This window comes from Panulirus ornatus, chromosome 10, assembly GCF_036320965.1.
Source record: "Panulirus ornatus isolate Po-2019 chromosome 10, ASM3632096v1, whole genome shotgun sequence".
NCBI classification, from domain to species: domain Eukaryota; kingdom Metazoa; phylum Arthropoda; class Malacostraca; order Decapoda; family Palinuridae; genus Panulirus; species Panulirus ornatus.
Window position 1 is genome coordinate 4,660,909 of NC_092233.1, and position 12,050 is coordinate 4,672,958.

The 12,050-nt window shown below is 45.2% G+C and overlaps 1 protein-coding gene across 1 annotated transcript in view; it reads right to left on the bottom strand.

Moving 5' to 3' along the window:
- Positions 1 to 12,050, bottom strand: part of LOC139750709 (angiotensin-converting enzyme-like) — a 101,002-nt gene that overhangs the window by 19,398 nt on the left and 69,554 nt on the right. Inside the window, exons 18-32 of the mRNA XM_071665383.1 lie at positions 11,548 to 11,652; positions 10,171 to 10,334; positions 9,756 to 9,920; positions 9,551 to 9,647; positions 7,756 to 7,899; positions 7,157 to 7,293; positions 6,122 to 6,274; positions 4,661 to 4,830; positions 3,371 to 3,495; positions 2,918 to 3,161; positions 2,579 to 2,677; positions 2,269 to 2,409; positions 1,969 to 2,135; positions 1,017 to 1,061; positions 519 to 581 (exon numbers count right to left, since the gene is read on the bottom strand). Of these exons, the coding sequence (XP_071521484.1) occupies positions 519 to 581; positions 1,017 to 1,061; positions 1,969 to 2,135; positions 2,269 to 2,409; positions 2,579 to 2,677; positions 2,918 to 3,161; positions 3,371 to 3,495; positions 4,661 to 4,830; positions 6,122 to 6,274; positions 7,157 to 7,293; positions 7,756 to 7,899; positions 9,551 to 9,647; positions 9,756 to 9,920; positions 10,171 to 10,334; positions 11,548 to 11,652 (2,019 nt within the window). The remainder of the gene's footprint in view (positions 1 to 518; positions 582 to 1,016; positions 1,062 to 1,968; positions 2,136 to 2,268; positions 2,410 to 2,578; positions 2,678 to 2,917; positions 3,162 to 3,370; positions 3,496 to 4,660; positions 4,831 to 6,121; positions 6,275 to 7,156; positions 7,294 to 7,755; positions 7,900 to 9,550; positions 9,648 to 9,755; positions 9,921 to 10,170; positions 10,335 to 11,547; positions 11,653 to 12,050) is intronic.

Consider the following 12,050-nt stretch of genomic DNA (forward strand, 5'->3'; position numbering starts at 1 on the left):
GAACAATATGATTATGGTTGAAAGTTTCTGCTCAGTGAAGACTATCGAGAACATAATCATGGCTGAAAAACTGAGCAACGTATTCCCTGCTTCCCACATTGTGAGAGGATGACATAGGGAGATAGGTATATCCATGACCATGTAACTCCAGTCTTAGAGAAGGTTATCAAGGCCTCTGTCAGCTTGTCTTGGCCTTGTGGGAGATACATCAGGCAAGGTGGAGATAAGTTTAACCTTAAGGTAATTTCCCCTACTATCCATGGGGCTGACACAACAGACCTTACGGTAGGAAGTCTTAACTACGATATATGAATCTCAGCCCATTGAAATGGTAATATTACTTTAAAGGCAGTTACTGTCGTCCTTACAGAAGGTAGTCTATCTTTGCCTCCGGTATATTATGTAGGTTAGGTTTTAAGGCAGGTGGTATATGTAGCAGTATAGTTAGTCTAGACCTCATAGAACGTACTCCATGCCTCAGGTGAAGATAGGCTACGCTTCTGTGTAGATAAACTAACCCTGGGCTATGTAGTCTAGTTCCTGAGACAGGTAGTCTGGTCCACTACGCAGGTGGCCATCGACTGGGAGGCAAAAGTACAGAAAAAAGTAATTTCGGAACTTTTATTTCTTGCAAAACGATAACGGTTAACAAATTCGTATGATTATGATGTAAATAAGCAAATAAATACATAACAAAACGAACATCGATTAGGATATAGTAAGATGGAATGAAGAGGTAAATAGACAGATTATTCAAACTGATTTATCAATTTATGAAAATACAAAAAGTTTTATCTGTTCTAGAAACTTTGTCTTGAGTCTTGTCCAGCGAGGAACCAAGTCCTGGAATCCTCAAAACAGGACGGCGGAGTAGCAGAGCAGCTGCAGCGTCACAAAAACAGTAGCACATTCGACCCTGCAACAGTAGCAGACTCACCCAGGAGCAAGAATGATGTCAGCAGCAGACTTGACCCAAAAGATGTAGCGGACTCACTCAAGAGAAGCAGATAGCTCACCTTTGGTCTCTCTCTTGACAGATCCCGGGATGCAGAATGGTTCATCTGTTGATATGAATCATAAAGTGTAACACTACCCATTTATCGACATTTATATAAGGACTGAGAAATCAATTTAGAATATTCATATAGATTTAGCAATAGAAATCATAATGCTTGTGCAATCAATGCAGTCTGACTTGTTTTCGCTGGGGTAAAACGGAGCCATAGAACCCAAAAATGATAATGACTTATGGAAAACTATTTACGATTATCCATGCAGAGTGTAAAGTTATTCATGTTATTCATACTTGTGCTAAGCACTTCCAAATACGATTTCCCCTTGTATTGCTGATGATTCATAACAAGAAGCCGGTAATGCTTCATGGCCATCACGTAGTCTTTATACACCAAACTAGATTAAACAGCAGGTACTCTAGAAACATTCATCGTCCATAATTATTCTGGGATAATGTATCATTATTCGGCATTTGACTAACTAGAAAGTTCGTGTATCCAAAATTCTCACCATCCGGAAACACATGTATATATCGCAGTATTAGTACAGTTTTATCCTTCATCTCCTCTCGAAGTATCTTGAAAGTTCCCTTTACTATAGTAGTTCCCGACACCGCCGCTTGGCGACTTTGTTTACAGTCTTCCCTGACTAGGCCTAGCAATGAATAATAGAGCCTTTTAGAAATCAGTTTATCGGTCTGATTTAGTGGATGCTCCTAAGGGAATTTTGTTTTCCACAAAGATAATTTGGTCTGAATAACAGAATCATGGAAACATTTTAAGCTTACGAAAACAATATAATGTCGAGTAAGAAAGAAATCGTGCGTAGCTTTTTGGATTAAGGTACATAGGAAATCAGGAGGTAAAAGATGTATCTTAAGTCAGGTCCACTCACTAGTCTACCAACACAAGGCGTGAGATGCTACAAGAACAAGGGACAGTCAGGTCCACTCACCAGTTTGCCAGCCGATGACCTCCCCGTGTTTTTGGTTGTCTCGCGTCAGCCACTCCTCCAGGGGCCTGAAGTACTCCCTCATGACGGAGGCGTCCATCTTCCTTCCGCCCGTCAGAGCCTCCAGCGCCTCCGGCCACGGCTTGGAGGAGCCCAGCTGCAGCATGTCCCTGTAGGTGGAGGTTCTCACTGGTCAGGACGAACATTTATGACGGACTTGGTCCACAGCACTTCCATGGTAAGAGTCAAGCAGGAATATACAACCACTTCTGGATAAGTTTACTGTATAGCGTCAGTACTGACCCGAAGGCGTTGCCGGCCTCAGTCGACTGGTAGATGTCACACTTGTGGAGCGGTTTGGTGGGGTCCAGCGGGTCGTACTCTCCAGCCTTCAGGCACAACGACTTGTAGAACTGGAACTGCAACAGACGCGCCACGAAGTACCTGTAAAAGTATGTCGAGATACCTTGGTACTTATACGTCTGAAGTGCAAAGTACATGTAACCTATTTATACTTTGTTTATGAACATACTTTATGCACATTGCCGTATTTTTCTCCTTGTAATTATTCAGTGTGCGCATCAAATTCCTTTTGCTGGTGTTGTTGTCTCACCTGATGTAATGCACTCCTTCAATAATGTGGAGCTTGGCCCCGGGGTCAAAGTCCTCCTCTGATCGCTGCACTGGTGGCTTGATGCCCTGCAACTCGTACCTGGAATTGAGTCCTTCGGTAGAGAGAGCAGTTGTGTTACGCGGAGAATAATAACAAGAGCCATCTAACGCTGTACCCCTAACATGCTTATACGCAAGACTCTAGCTTCTGCTGCCATAGACCCATGAACCTCCATTACTTAAGCCAGATGAACTCGAGTAAACGATTCTCATCACCTGGGTAGCTGCTTAAGACACAACGGACTTATAGGATTTGAACACACCCCCACGGCTCCTTTACCTCAGGTCCCACCAGGCACAGTTCCAGCGGTCCTCAGGGATTTTGCCGCTAAAGACGTCCCATCGCCACAAATCCATCAGGTAGCCGAATGGAAGGAAGGCAACCCTATCCAGCGCCATTTTCAAGAGGAAGTTGATCTCAGCCTCGAAGTCGTCCTCAAGGTTCTTCAGAAGACCGATCCTGCGGAGGTGTTTGGGTGTGGATACGCTCAGGGACAGCACGTCTCCCACAGCTTCGTGGAACCCTGCCACAGACGAAGGAAAAACTGTACTTAGGCGGCAGCTGCTACCGTGGTCCCTCCCTCCTTCACCAATCTACACCCCTGATGTGCTACACATTACCCTGGTTTACACCAACAGCACCCTCGTCGGTAATGTGTTGGAATTTCACTATGATAATGAAGCAGATGTTAATCACCAAATAGTTTTTCATTAGTGCATGTATCACCCTCACCTGTGTTAGCCCCGTCTCGGAACACCAGCGGGAGATGTTTATACTGCAGGAAGTATTGTACGTGACCCATCTCGTGGTGGACGGTGTTCAGATCAACCATATTGACCCTGGTGCACTGTCTTATCCTGAAAGGAAAGAAAAAAAATATTACGACGTGTAGTTTTGAACAAACCTACGGTTCGTATGTTGGGAAACGTAGAAATCTTTCTGTATAGAGACAAAACAAACTTGAAAATGATCTTCCCCGAGACGATCCTTTGCCTAATGTCAGAATCTATAAAAGGACTAACTACCAGATGCCTGGGCCAGTAAACGGAACGATTCTAGGACCAGTGTCGGGATCCTTAATGATCATTAGACCCTGGGTTCAAGCACTTACCCATGGCTGTATAGTCTTACCAATCCGTCGATTAGTATTATCTAGAACCTCAGAATGTAAGAGACGCACTGCAGCCATCGAGGAGCTAAGCGTCTGGTCAGAAGAGAACATCTCACGAGAGGACCTGGAGTTTACTCAAAATTTTAATCCTCTACAAGCAAATCGGTACAACCCCTGGGTATAATGGCCAGGTCATTATACCTAAAGGCCATACCGTCCTATTCAAGGGTTGTTTGTTGTATTCTAAGCCAATCAGTGTTAGGCATGTCAATGATATCCATCTATTACCTATTGACTGATATGGATGCAATCGTCAAAAGTTATCTCATCAGCAGTGTCGATAAATTTCCTGTCTTGGTACTATTAATGACTTCAAAGCTCATAACAAATGTTCCCTGAATATAGTTTGTTTACTGTGAATGGTTCATGGCGTATTTAAAGAGAAAAAACACGGAACCCGCTCGTGTTTGAGGTAACAGAACAAACTGCATTAAGACACTAGAATCATTGATGACTCTAGGCTAACTGGTCTTCGTCTGCAGGTTCCGTGCAAGGGTAAGGCCTGACAAGAAAAAGGTATTTGAAAAATCTCACATATGCTCGTGGCGACCACACAACTTCTTCAGGAAGTGCAACAGTTGTATAACTGGAAGTGTATGGAAGACTTTTTCATCCCCGTCAGAATGTATGATAGGTGTTGTACTTCAGGAGTACAAGTGCTTGCAAAACCCACCTACCCCGTCAGAAAGTAGAGTAAGGGGTGTTTGGAAGACCTGCTCCCCACGTCAGGAAGTACAACGGAAGGTGTATGAAATACCTGCCTACACCGTCAAAGAGTACAGCAGGAGGTTTTCGTAAGACCTGCTTCCCAGTCAGAAGGTAGACAGGAGGTGTATGTAAGACCTGCTCACCTGTAGTCCTGCCCATCGCAGAGGTCCCAGGCGGAGGCATGACAGACCAACTCACGCCCTTCAGGTTTCTTCAGGAGAGAGCGTTCCCAGAACGCCGGCGGCACCTTCGTCATGTTCAACGACTCGAAGAACTCGTCAGCCAGTTGGAACATCTTTCTTGGTGTATAACCCTGTGGTAATGATAATGATGCTATTCCTGTCTTACACCTGAATTATCATAATGCCAATCCTTAGGATGTTCTGGCTCTGAGTACAACAAAGCTCAAAGGTAAAGGGAAAAATGGTTTGGAAATGTCTTAGGAATAAAGTTATGGGTTGGCGAGACGACAAGAGTTAGGGAAGGAGTAGCACTACCCCTGAAGCAAGAGTTGCGGGAGTGTGTGAAAGTGTAAGAAAATGAATTCTAGACTGATGTGGGTAAAGATTAAAGTGGATGGCGAGGGATGGATGATTATTATTGCTTATGCACCTGGTCATGAAAAGAAAGATCGTCTCTGAGAGGTTAGTGTTTTGGAAGAAGATGAGTGAGTGTGTCAGCAGTTTTGATGTAAAAGACCGGGTATTAGTGATGGGTGATTTAAATGCGAAGGTGAATGACGTGGCAATTAAGAGTACAACTGGGAATCATGAGGTATCCAGCATTATAAATAGGAATTATGAACAGTTTGTGGAGTTGTGTGCTTAATGGGGCTGGTGATCGGGAATACCTGGCGTAGAAAGAGGGACACACACAAGTACACGGATGTGGGTAGGAGAGATGGTCAGCGGGCATTATTGGATTACATATCAATTAACAGACGTGTAAAAGAGAGACTTTTGGATGTAAATGTGCTGAGAGGGGCAGCTGGTGGAATGCCTGATCAAGCTCTTGTGGAGGCGAAGATGAAGATTTGTAGAGCTTTAAGGATAGGAAGAAACATCTATGAGAAGAGAGCAGTGAAAGTAAGTAAGTAAGCTTAAGAAAGAGAGTTGCGTGAAGAAATACCAGGAAAGGTTGACTGTGGAATGGCAGAAGGTGCTACATGATGCCTTACACACAGAAGGGAATCGAAACTCTACCCTTTGTGGCGACAGTCAGAGGTTTTATCCACTCAGTCACCGGTGCCATAATCAAGAACTGGTTTTTTGATCATAAATAACTGAATGTCTTTCGTCCTACAGAAATAGGAGGAAGACCTCTATGGGCAGTTACCTTCAGACACACAGTAACTAATGGTAATGTTTTACCTATGTCTACCCAGAACCCCTTTTACAAGGCTCCCTCAGCTTTAAGGCCGCGCTACATTCTACAGCAGGGCAATGATAGAGTCCTTTAGGAGCGAAAAGTTTCTCGAAGAGACTGTAATCTTCGCCGAAGGTGACTGTTCCTTCGTGGCATAACCTCATGTAGGGTAGAGTACGGTAACGCCATGACTATATCACCAACAGTAAATTCATAATTACTAATTCAAGATCATTTACCAGCTTCACCATCTCGGGGGTGATGTCCACGGAGGTCTTGTTGGGGTAGGGGGTGATTAGGTCGTAGATCTCGCCCCATTCTTGAGCCCACATATTGCCCAGCAGGTGGGCCGGGATGGGTCCTACCTTGCTCACTCGGCCCTCGCCGTACACCTGAGAAAGACATAAACATTTTCTTGGTAAGGAATAACAAGGAGGAAACTCAGATTACAGAGACGTCAAGATAAGCTCAACGGCAGGGATCATCCATGGGACTGTGATTATAAGAAAAACGCTTGTGGCAAGTGCTTGTAGCATGTCAACAAAGTTCTGCCGTGTCGAGCGCTTAGTGTTGGTTTTAATCACTTTCAACTGATGAATTATCATTAATCCAGAATCCGTGCTATGCGTCTAACACCTCGAAGTTTAGGTCAAAGGTCACTCCACTATACTCAGGAGTCCAGCCGTCGTATTCAAAGGACGTACCGTCATTCTCAAGGCACGCATCTTTGTGATCAAGGGAATGATTTGCTCGATGTGCACTTACCAGTGGTCTGTTTGTATAGTCAAATCAAAGTGGAGCTTCCCAAGTTTTGCCAGTACACTAAGAAAGGAAGGAGAAGCTGTTTCAACTATTGCTTCACCCTGAGGCCCAGGCTGACGGATATCATGAGGGCAAGACTTGACACCAAGATGGTCGAGATGACGTCCTCAAGTCCGTCCAGCAGATAGGTGTCTCCAGTCTGTACCGTCCAACATGAGGTCCCCCAGTTCGACCAGTGGACAGGAGTCTACAGTCTGTACCGTCCAATATGAGGTCCTCCAGTCCAACTAGTAGATAGGGGTCTCCAGTCTGTAACCACGCAATATGGAGGTCCCTCGCTCGATTCCCCTCTTGCTGGAATGGAATACGAACGTGCAGCTGTTGGTACAGCTGCATCAGCTGTTTTTACCCATGCCTGGGGTACCTATCTTTTCCCACCTTCCTCCTGAAGTAGGTGTGCAGCTATTGGCACAGAGGTATCAAATGCTCCCACATAGACTCAAGGTACGTACCTCCCTCAGCTTCCTCCTGACGTAGGCGTGCAGCTGCTGGTACAGAGGCTTCAGCTGCTCCCACAGCTTCGCCAGATCATCACGAATTGTCTGCGACTCGTAGGAGCGCAGATCCATGTCGCCGACGGTGTCGAATCCTTCAAGAATAGATGGTAAGAAACCTCAAAATATACGTAGAATTTTATAGCTTATTTTCGTCATTTGCATCAGTAATGTATTAGTTATTTTCAAGTGGTCAGTTTGCCAGTTCAATGGTAAACTAACACCACTGGAGGAATCCTGAAAGAGAGAGTGAGTGAGAGAGAAGAGAATACATAATTGTACACGTGCGAATATAGGCTGCGGATTGACCTAAATCTAGTACATATGCTTTGAACATAATCAGAAAGTCCGTCTCACAAAAAACAACCAGTAATTGATCTTAAACAACAATACAGGTGATTTATATGATATCCCATTAACACAGTAACCACAGCCACAGCACTCACTGCCCACAGCCACAGCTCGCATCACCCGCAGCCACAGCACCTCCCACAACCACAGGACTAGCCAAAGACTCTGGATTCCACAGTACCACAGCAGGAAGGGCAGGGACGTACCGTTGAGGATGGCGGCCTTGTTGGCCAGCGTGATGAAGCGTTTAAACTGTTGCCTGAAGGTACGACCTGTGTTGTCGCGCCACATCTTCCAGACGTGTTCCAGCTCCTCGTAGTTTCTGCTCCTCATTAGGATTTCAGTCAACTCTGTACAGAAGGAGGAAAGTTCAGAGATATTAGTAACCTGTTATAATGAACCATTCAGAACAAGACCACAGGTCAGAAACCGCGAGAGACGAAAGAGTAAGCCACAACAGGTTGGCAGGGGATGAAGGTGTGTGTCCACCTCTGGCGTGAAGGCACGGAGCCAATACTAGAGGCGCTCAACAAGTTCATGATCAACCAACACTGCTTTGTGAACACGGGGGCGTACGAACGGGACGACAGCTCTTCAGATATATTTTCTTTCCTTCGAAAACTGTTATGTCCTCCTGGAAAATTGGTTTTTATTCTCTCTGTAGGGTTATAGAGGCCGCTACAGTGGTATTGTTCAGTTTTTGAGGTTACGAAGTGATACATGTTGTTATTTAACAAGATGTGGAGAGGGAAAGAGAACAGCTGTGGCTGTGCTTTCTATTGGGTAACAACCACACTCCTTTGAACCCTTGAAGCCTCGAATCACTACCGCATGAAGCCTCATACAACTGATCCGCAAATCTTCCAAAATCCTCGAACGATTGACCTATGAATTCTCGAACCATCATTGAGCGAAACTTTTAAAATTGTATATCAAACTTCATGTTATCAGAGCCATTCCTCGAAAAATGAATTCTCGTCGGACGCACGGGTCTGCCAGTCGACTGTACTCGAAGTCGAAGACACGGGAAACAATTACTTTAGGGGGTTTCTGTGTAGCCCCTAAAGGTCTTAACATAAGAAAACAGGTATCAAGCGATACACACCATAGTGCAGGCCAGTCACTGTCCTACTGACCTTCACCAGAGTTGGCAACGCTCAGTTTCACTTGCATAAGAGAACTCGTTCGTTCAGTTCCTCAGTGAAAGCAAAACATATTGACGACACATTCTTATGAACACTGAGGCGTGCCAATGACCCGAGGTTCCTACAACACCAGTGGTATTCAGAGGTTTCCTGGTACACCCAGTGGTACCCGGAGGTTCCTGGTGCATCCAATGATACTCATAGGCTCCCTTGTATACCGTGGTACTTATAGGTCCCCCTAGTATACCAAGTGGTACCCAGAAACCTCATGGTGCATCCAGATATCTTCGGTACACCTGCTGCTATTCACTGGTCCTTTTGTGCACCCAGAGGTAACCAGTAGTCCCCTGGTACACCTTATGACATCCACAGGTTCTGTGGTACAGTTCGTGGCACCCACAGATCCCCAGGTATGCTCCTTGTACTCATAAAACACCTGGTACAACCACTGGTGCCTGGAGCTCCATTGGTAAACCCAGCCTTCCCCAAAGGACGGCAGCGGAAGAGGCCAAGTACTTAACTTATCCCGCAGTCTGCTGGTGTCCCGGGTTGCTGAGTGACTTCGCTCGATCCACTCACAGGTGAGTGCCAGTCTGTGTCGGACTGGTCAGCCCCTCTGTTTATATACACACCAGTGGGAAGTAAGTCCTAGACCTAGACGTAATACTGAATCATTTAAAAGCAATACGCGTGTAATATCCTAATCAACGAATGCATAATAACAATAGAATTCATATGATAAACCCAGAATTCTATTTCGTAGAATCTTTGCTTTGTTATATATGACTAAATGTACATTTTCTTGTTATTTTCTAACCACTCTGGAACATGATGAATTCCCAGGGGCGCCACTTACCTGGTTCGAGAGCAAGGGTGCAGTTCTCGGGGTTCCGGTAGTCGCAGATCTTGGTGGTGCCATACACAGTCGTCATGTTCGTCTCCAGGGCGTTGTACTGTTGGATGAAACGTCATGATGACCTTGATGACCAGAGTGTAACCCTCCCCCCCTCCGTCATATACTCCACTAATTACACTGAATGGGCCATACACGGCTGCCTTACCTCCTTAAAGTCGTCCGTGGGCAGGGCGGCGGTGCCCAGGACAGACAAAAACTTGAACTGCCTCTTGAGGGACGGGTCAGTTAGGTTCTGCCACCTGCCGTTCCACCCCTGCACCCTCTCCCAGGCCTCCTTCTTCCAGGCCGCATGCCTGGACTCAGCTGCCGCCTGCATCAGGGCAACACAAGTCATGATGAATGTCACCAAACGTGTTCATGGGAGAAGAAACTTGATGTATAACCAATATACAGCATTAGGTAGACACAGATATACATATTCAAATGGGTCACCGTCCAGTAGACACGAGATGTACACTGATCTACAAATATGACGTGGCAATGACGTAGTAATGACGTAGTAATAACAGGTGTTGTGGGAGGAGCAGAGCCTGAGTGACTCGGCCCACTGCCTGACCTACCTTTTCCTGGCGGTGCTTTTCCGTGATGTCTGTATAGTAGTTCCATAAAGCCGCCTGATAAGCATTACACTCCCGCGACCCCTGCACGTCCAGCTCCTGCAGGAGGGCCTCTGCTAACTCCTCCTCCTGCCTCAGTGGTTGCTGAGCCTCAACCTGGGTTCGGCCTGCAACCAAATAACTTGTTTTAGTCTGTTGCCTCCCATTTTATCAAATCTGTTATCATTTACAATATAAATATAAATATATATATATATATATATATATATATATATATATATATTTATATATATATATATATATATATATATATATATATATATATATATATATATATATATATATTGCATATATACGCGCACTTCCATAAACCATACAAACCTCCAACAGCCAGGATCGAACCCAGGACCAGTGCGTGGCAGGCGGGAGCACCACCGCTAGTCTGTGATCTCCACTTTGTGGTATTAGTGTCGAGTGCCACAAGGATTACAGTATGATCACCAGCTTGTTAATCTATGCTTAGCTTTGATCACATTTGTTTAGATGACTTATTTGATTAATCTTTTACATATCTTGAAAGTGATAGACGATGGTCGCTGAATGTCAAAAATAATCATCATTTTGCACCATTGTGAGTCATGCTGTTGTGTTTGATCACACTGGGTGACGCACGTTGTATATGTATATCCTTATATCTTCCTCTTAGCTGGAGGCGAATCATGCATTCGTTCATTCGTGTGCGAGTCACGTCACATATCCCTTTGCATTCGGACCCCATTTGGCGGGATCACTGGCCCTTAGAGTGTGACTGAGAATTTCACTTACTTTCACCAGTATTGTTAGACTGTCTTGGATTTTGGTCACATTTGGTGATAGTGATTCACCTTCATATCAACAACTTGACCTCGAAATGTAATTACTGAACTTGAAAAGCAGTTCAGAGAAAACAGTGTTACCTGATCTGACTGAATGAAACGTATACAGAAGCTTGTAGCTGCAGAGAAACCTGTGAGTCAGTGTTGTAGGGGTGTGCTTGGCTCTACATGTTCACAACTACAAGTGTTGTGGAGTATGTTTGACGTGGGCGGTCAGGGACCTTAGCTCAGGAACCGTCTGGCATCTCTACGAGAGAAACGTGCATAGACTATGGTAGTTATAGACTAAGGTGTTGTCGAGGGAACTTAATTGTTGTAGAGGGAACATAAGGTGTTGTAAAGGGACCGTGAGATGTTGTAGAGGCAACGTAAGCTGTTCTAAATTTCGGCAAATAACGTGTTCGTTTAAATAACGCTCTCAGTAAATCATGCATTCAGTAAATGAGACGTCATTACGTAATCGACAACCTCATCTTGCAGTTACCACAGTCGACCTCAGACTCACCTGCACCAGAGGAGGGCGCGGGGCTGGCCCGGCCGACCAGTGCCACCGCAGCACACAGCCACAACACCAACATGGAGAAAGTGATGAGTGGAAAGCCTTTCCACCCTATATATGCTCTCAAGATCTGCCCACTGCGCATGCGCTGCTCTTTCTTTCAAAATCAGCTGCGGAGAGTGGTGACACAGTGTGTGGCGGGGCATCATTGTCAACAATGAAATGGGTGTTGATATCTAGATATGTCTTTTCAATGAGTGTTTTGACACTGGAAACAGCGAATCACTTCATCTTTTGATCAGTATTTGGACTACAGAGCCTGGGGTCCTACGATAGACAGTGGGAGCTATGATAAATGGGGTTCCTCTGACTTGCCTCACCCCAACCCTCGTAGAACCTACGATAGATGGGGCTTCTCTGGCTTACGACACCCCAAACAGGGTCCATATACTTATATATACGTATATCTTATATATATGGTCCTCAGTGGTGTAGCGGTTAGCGTTCCT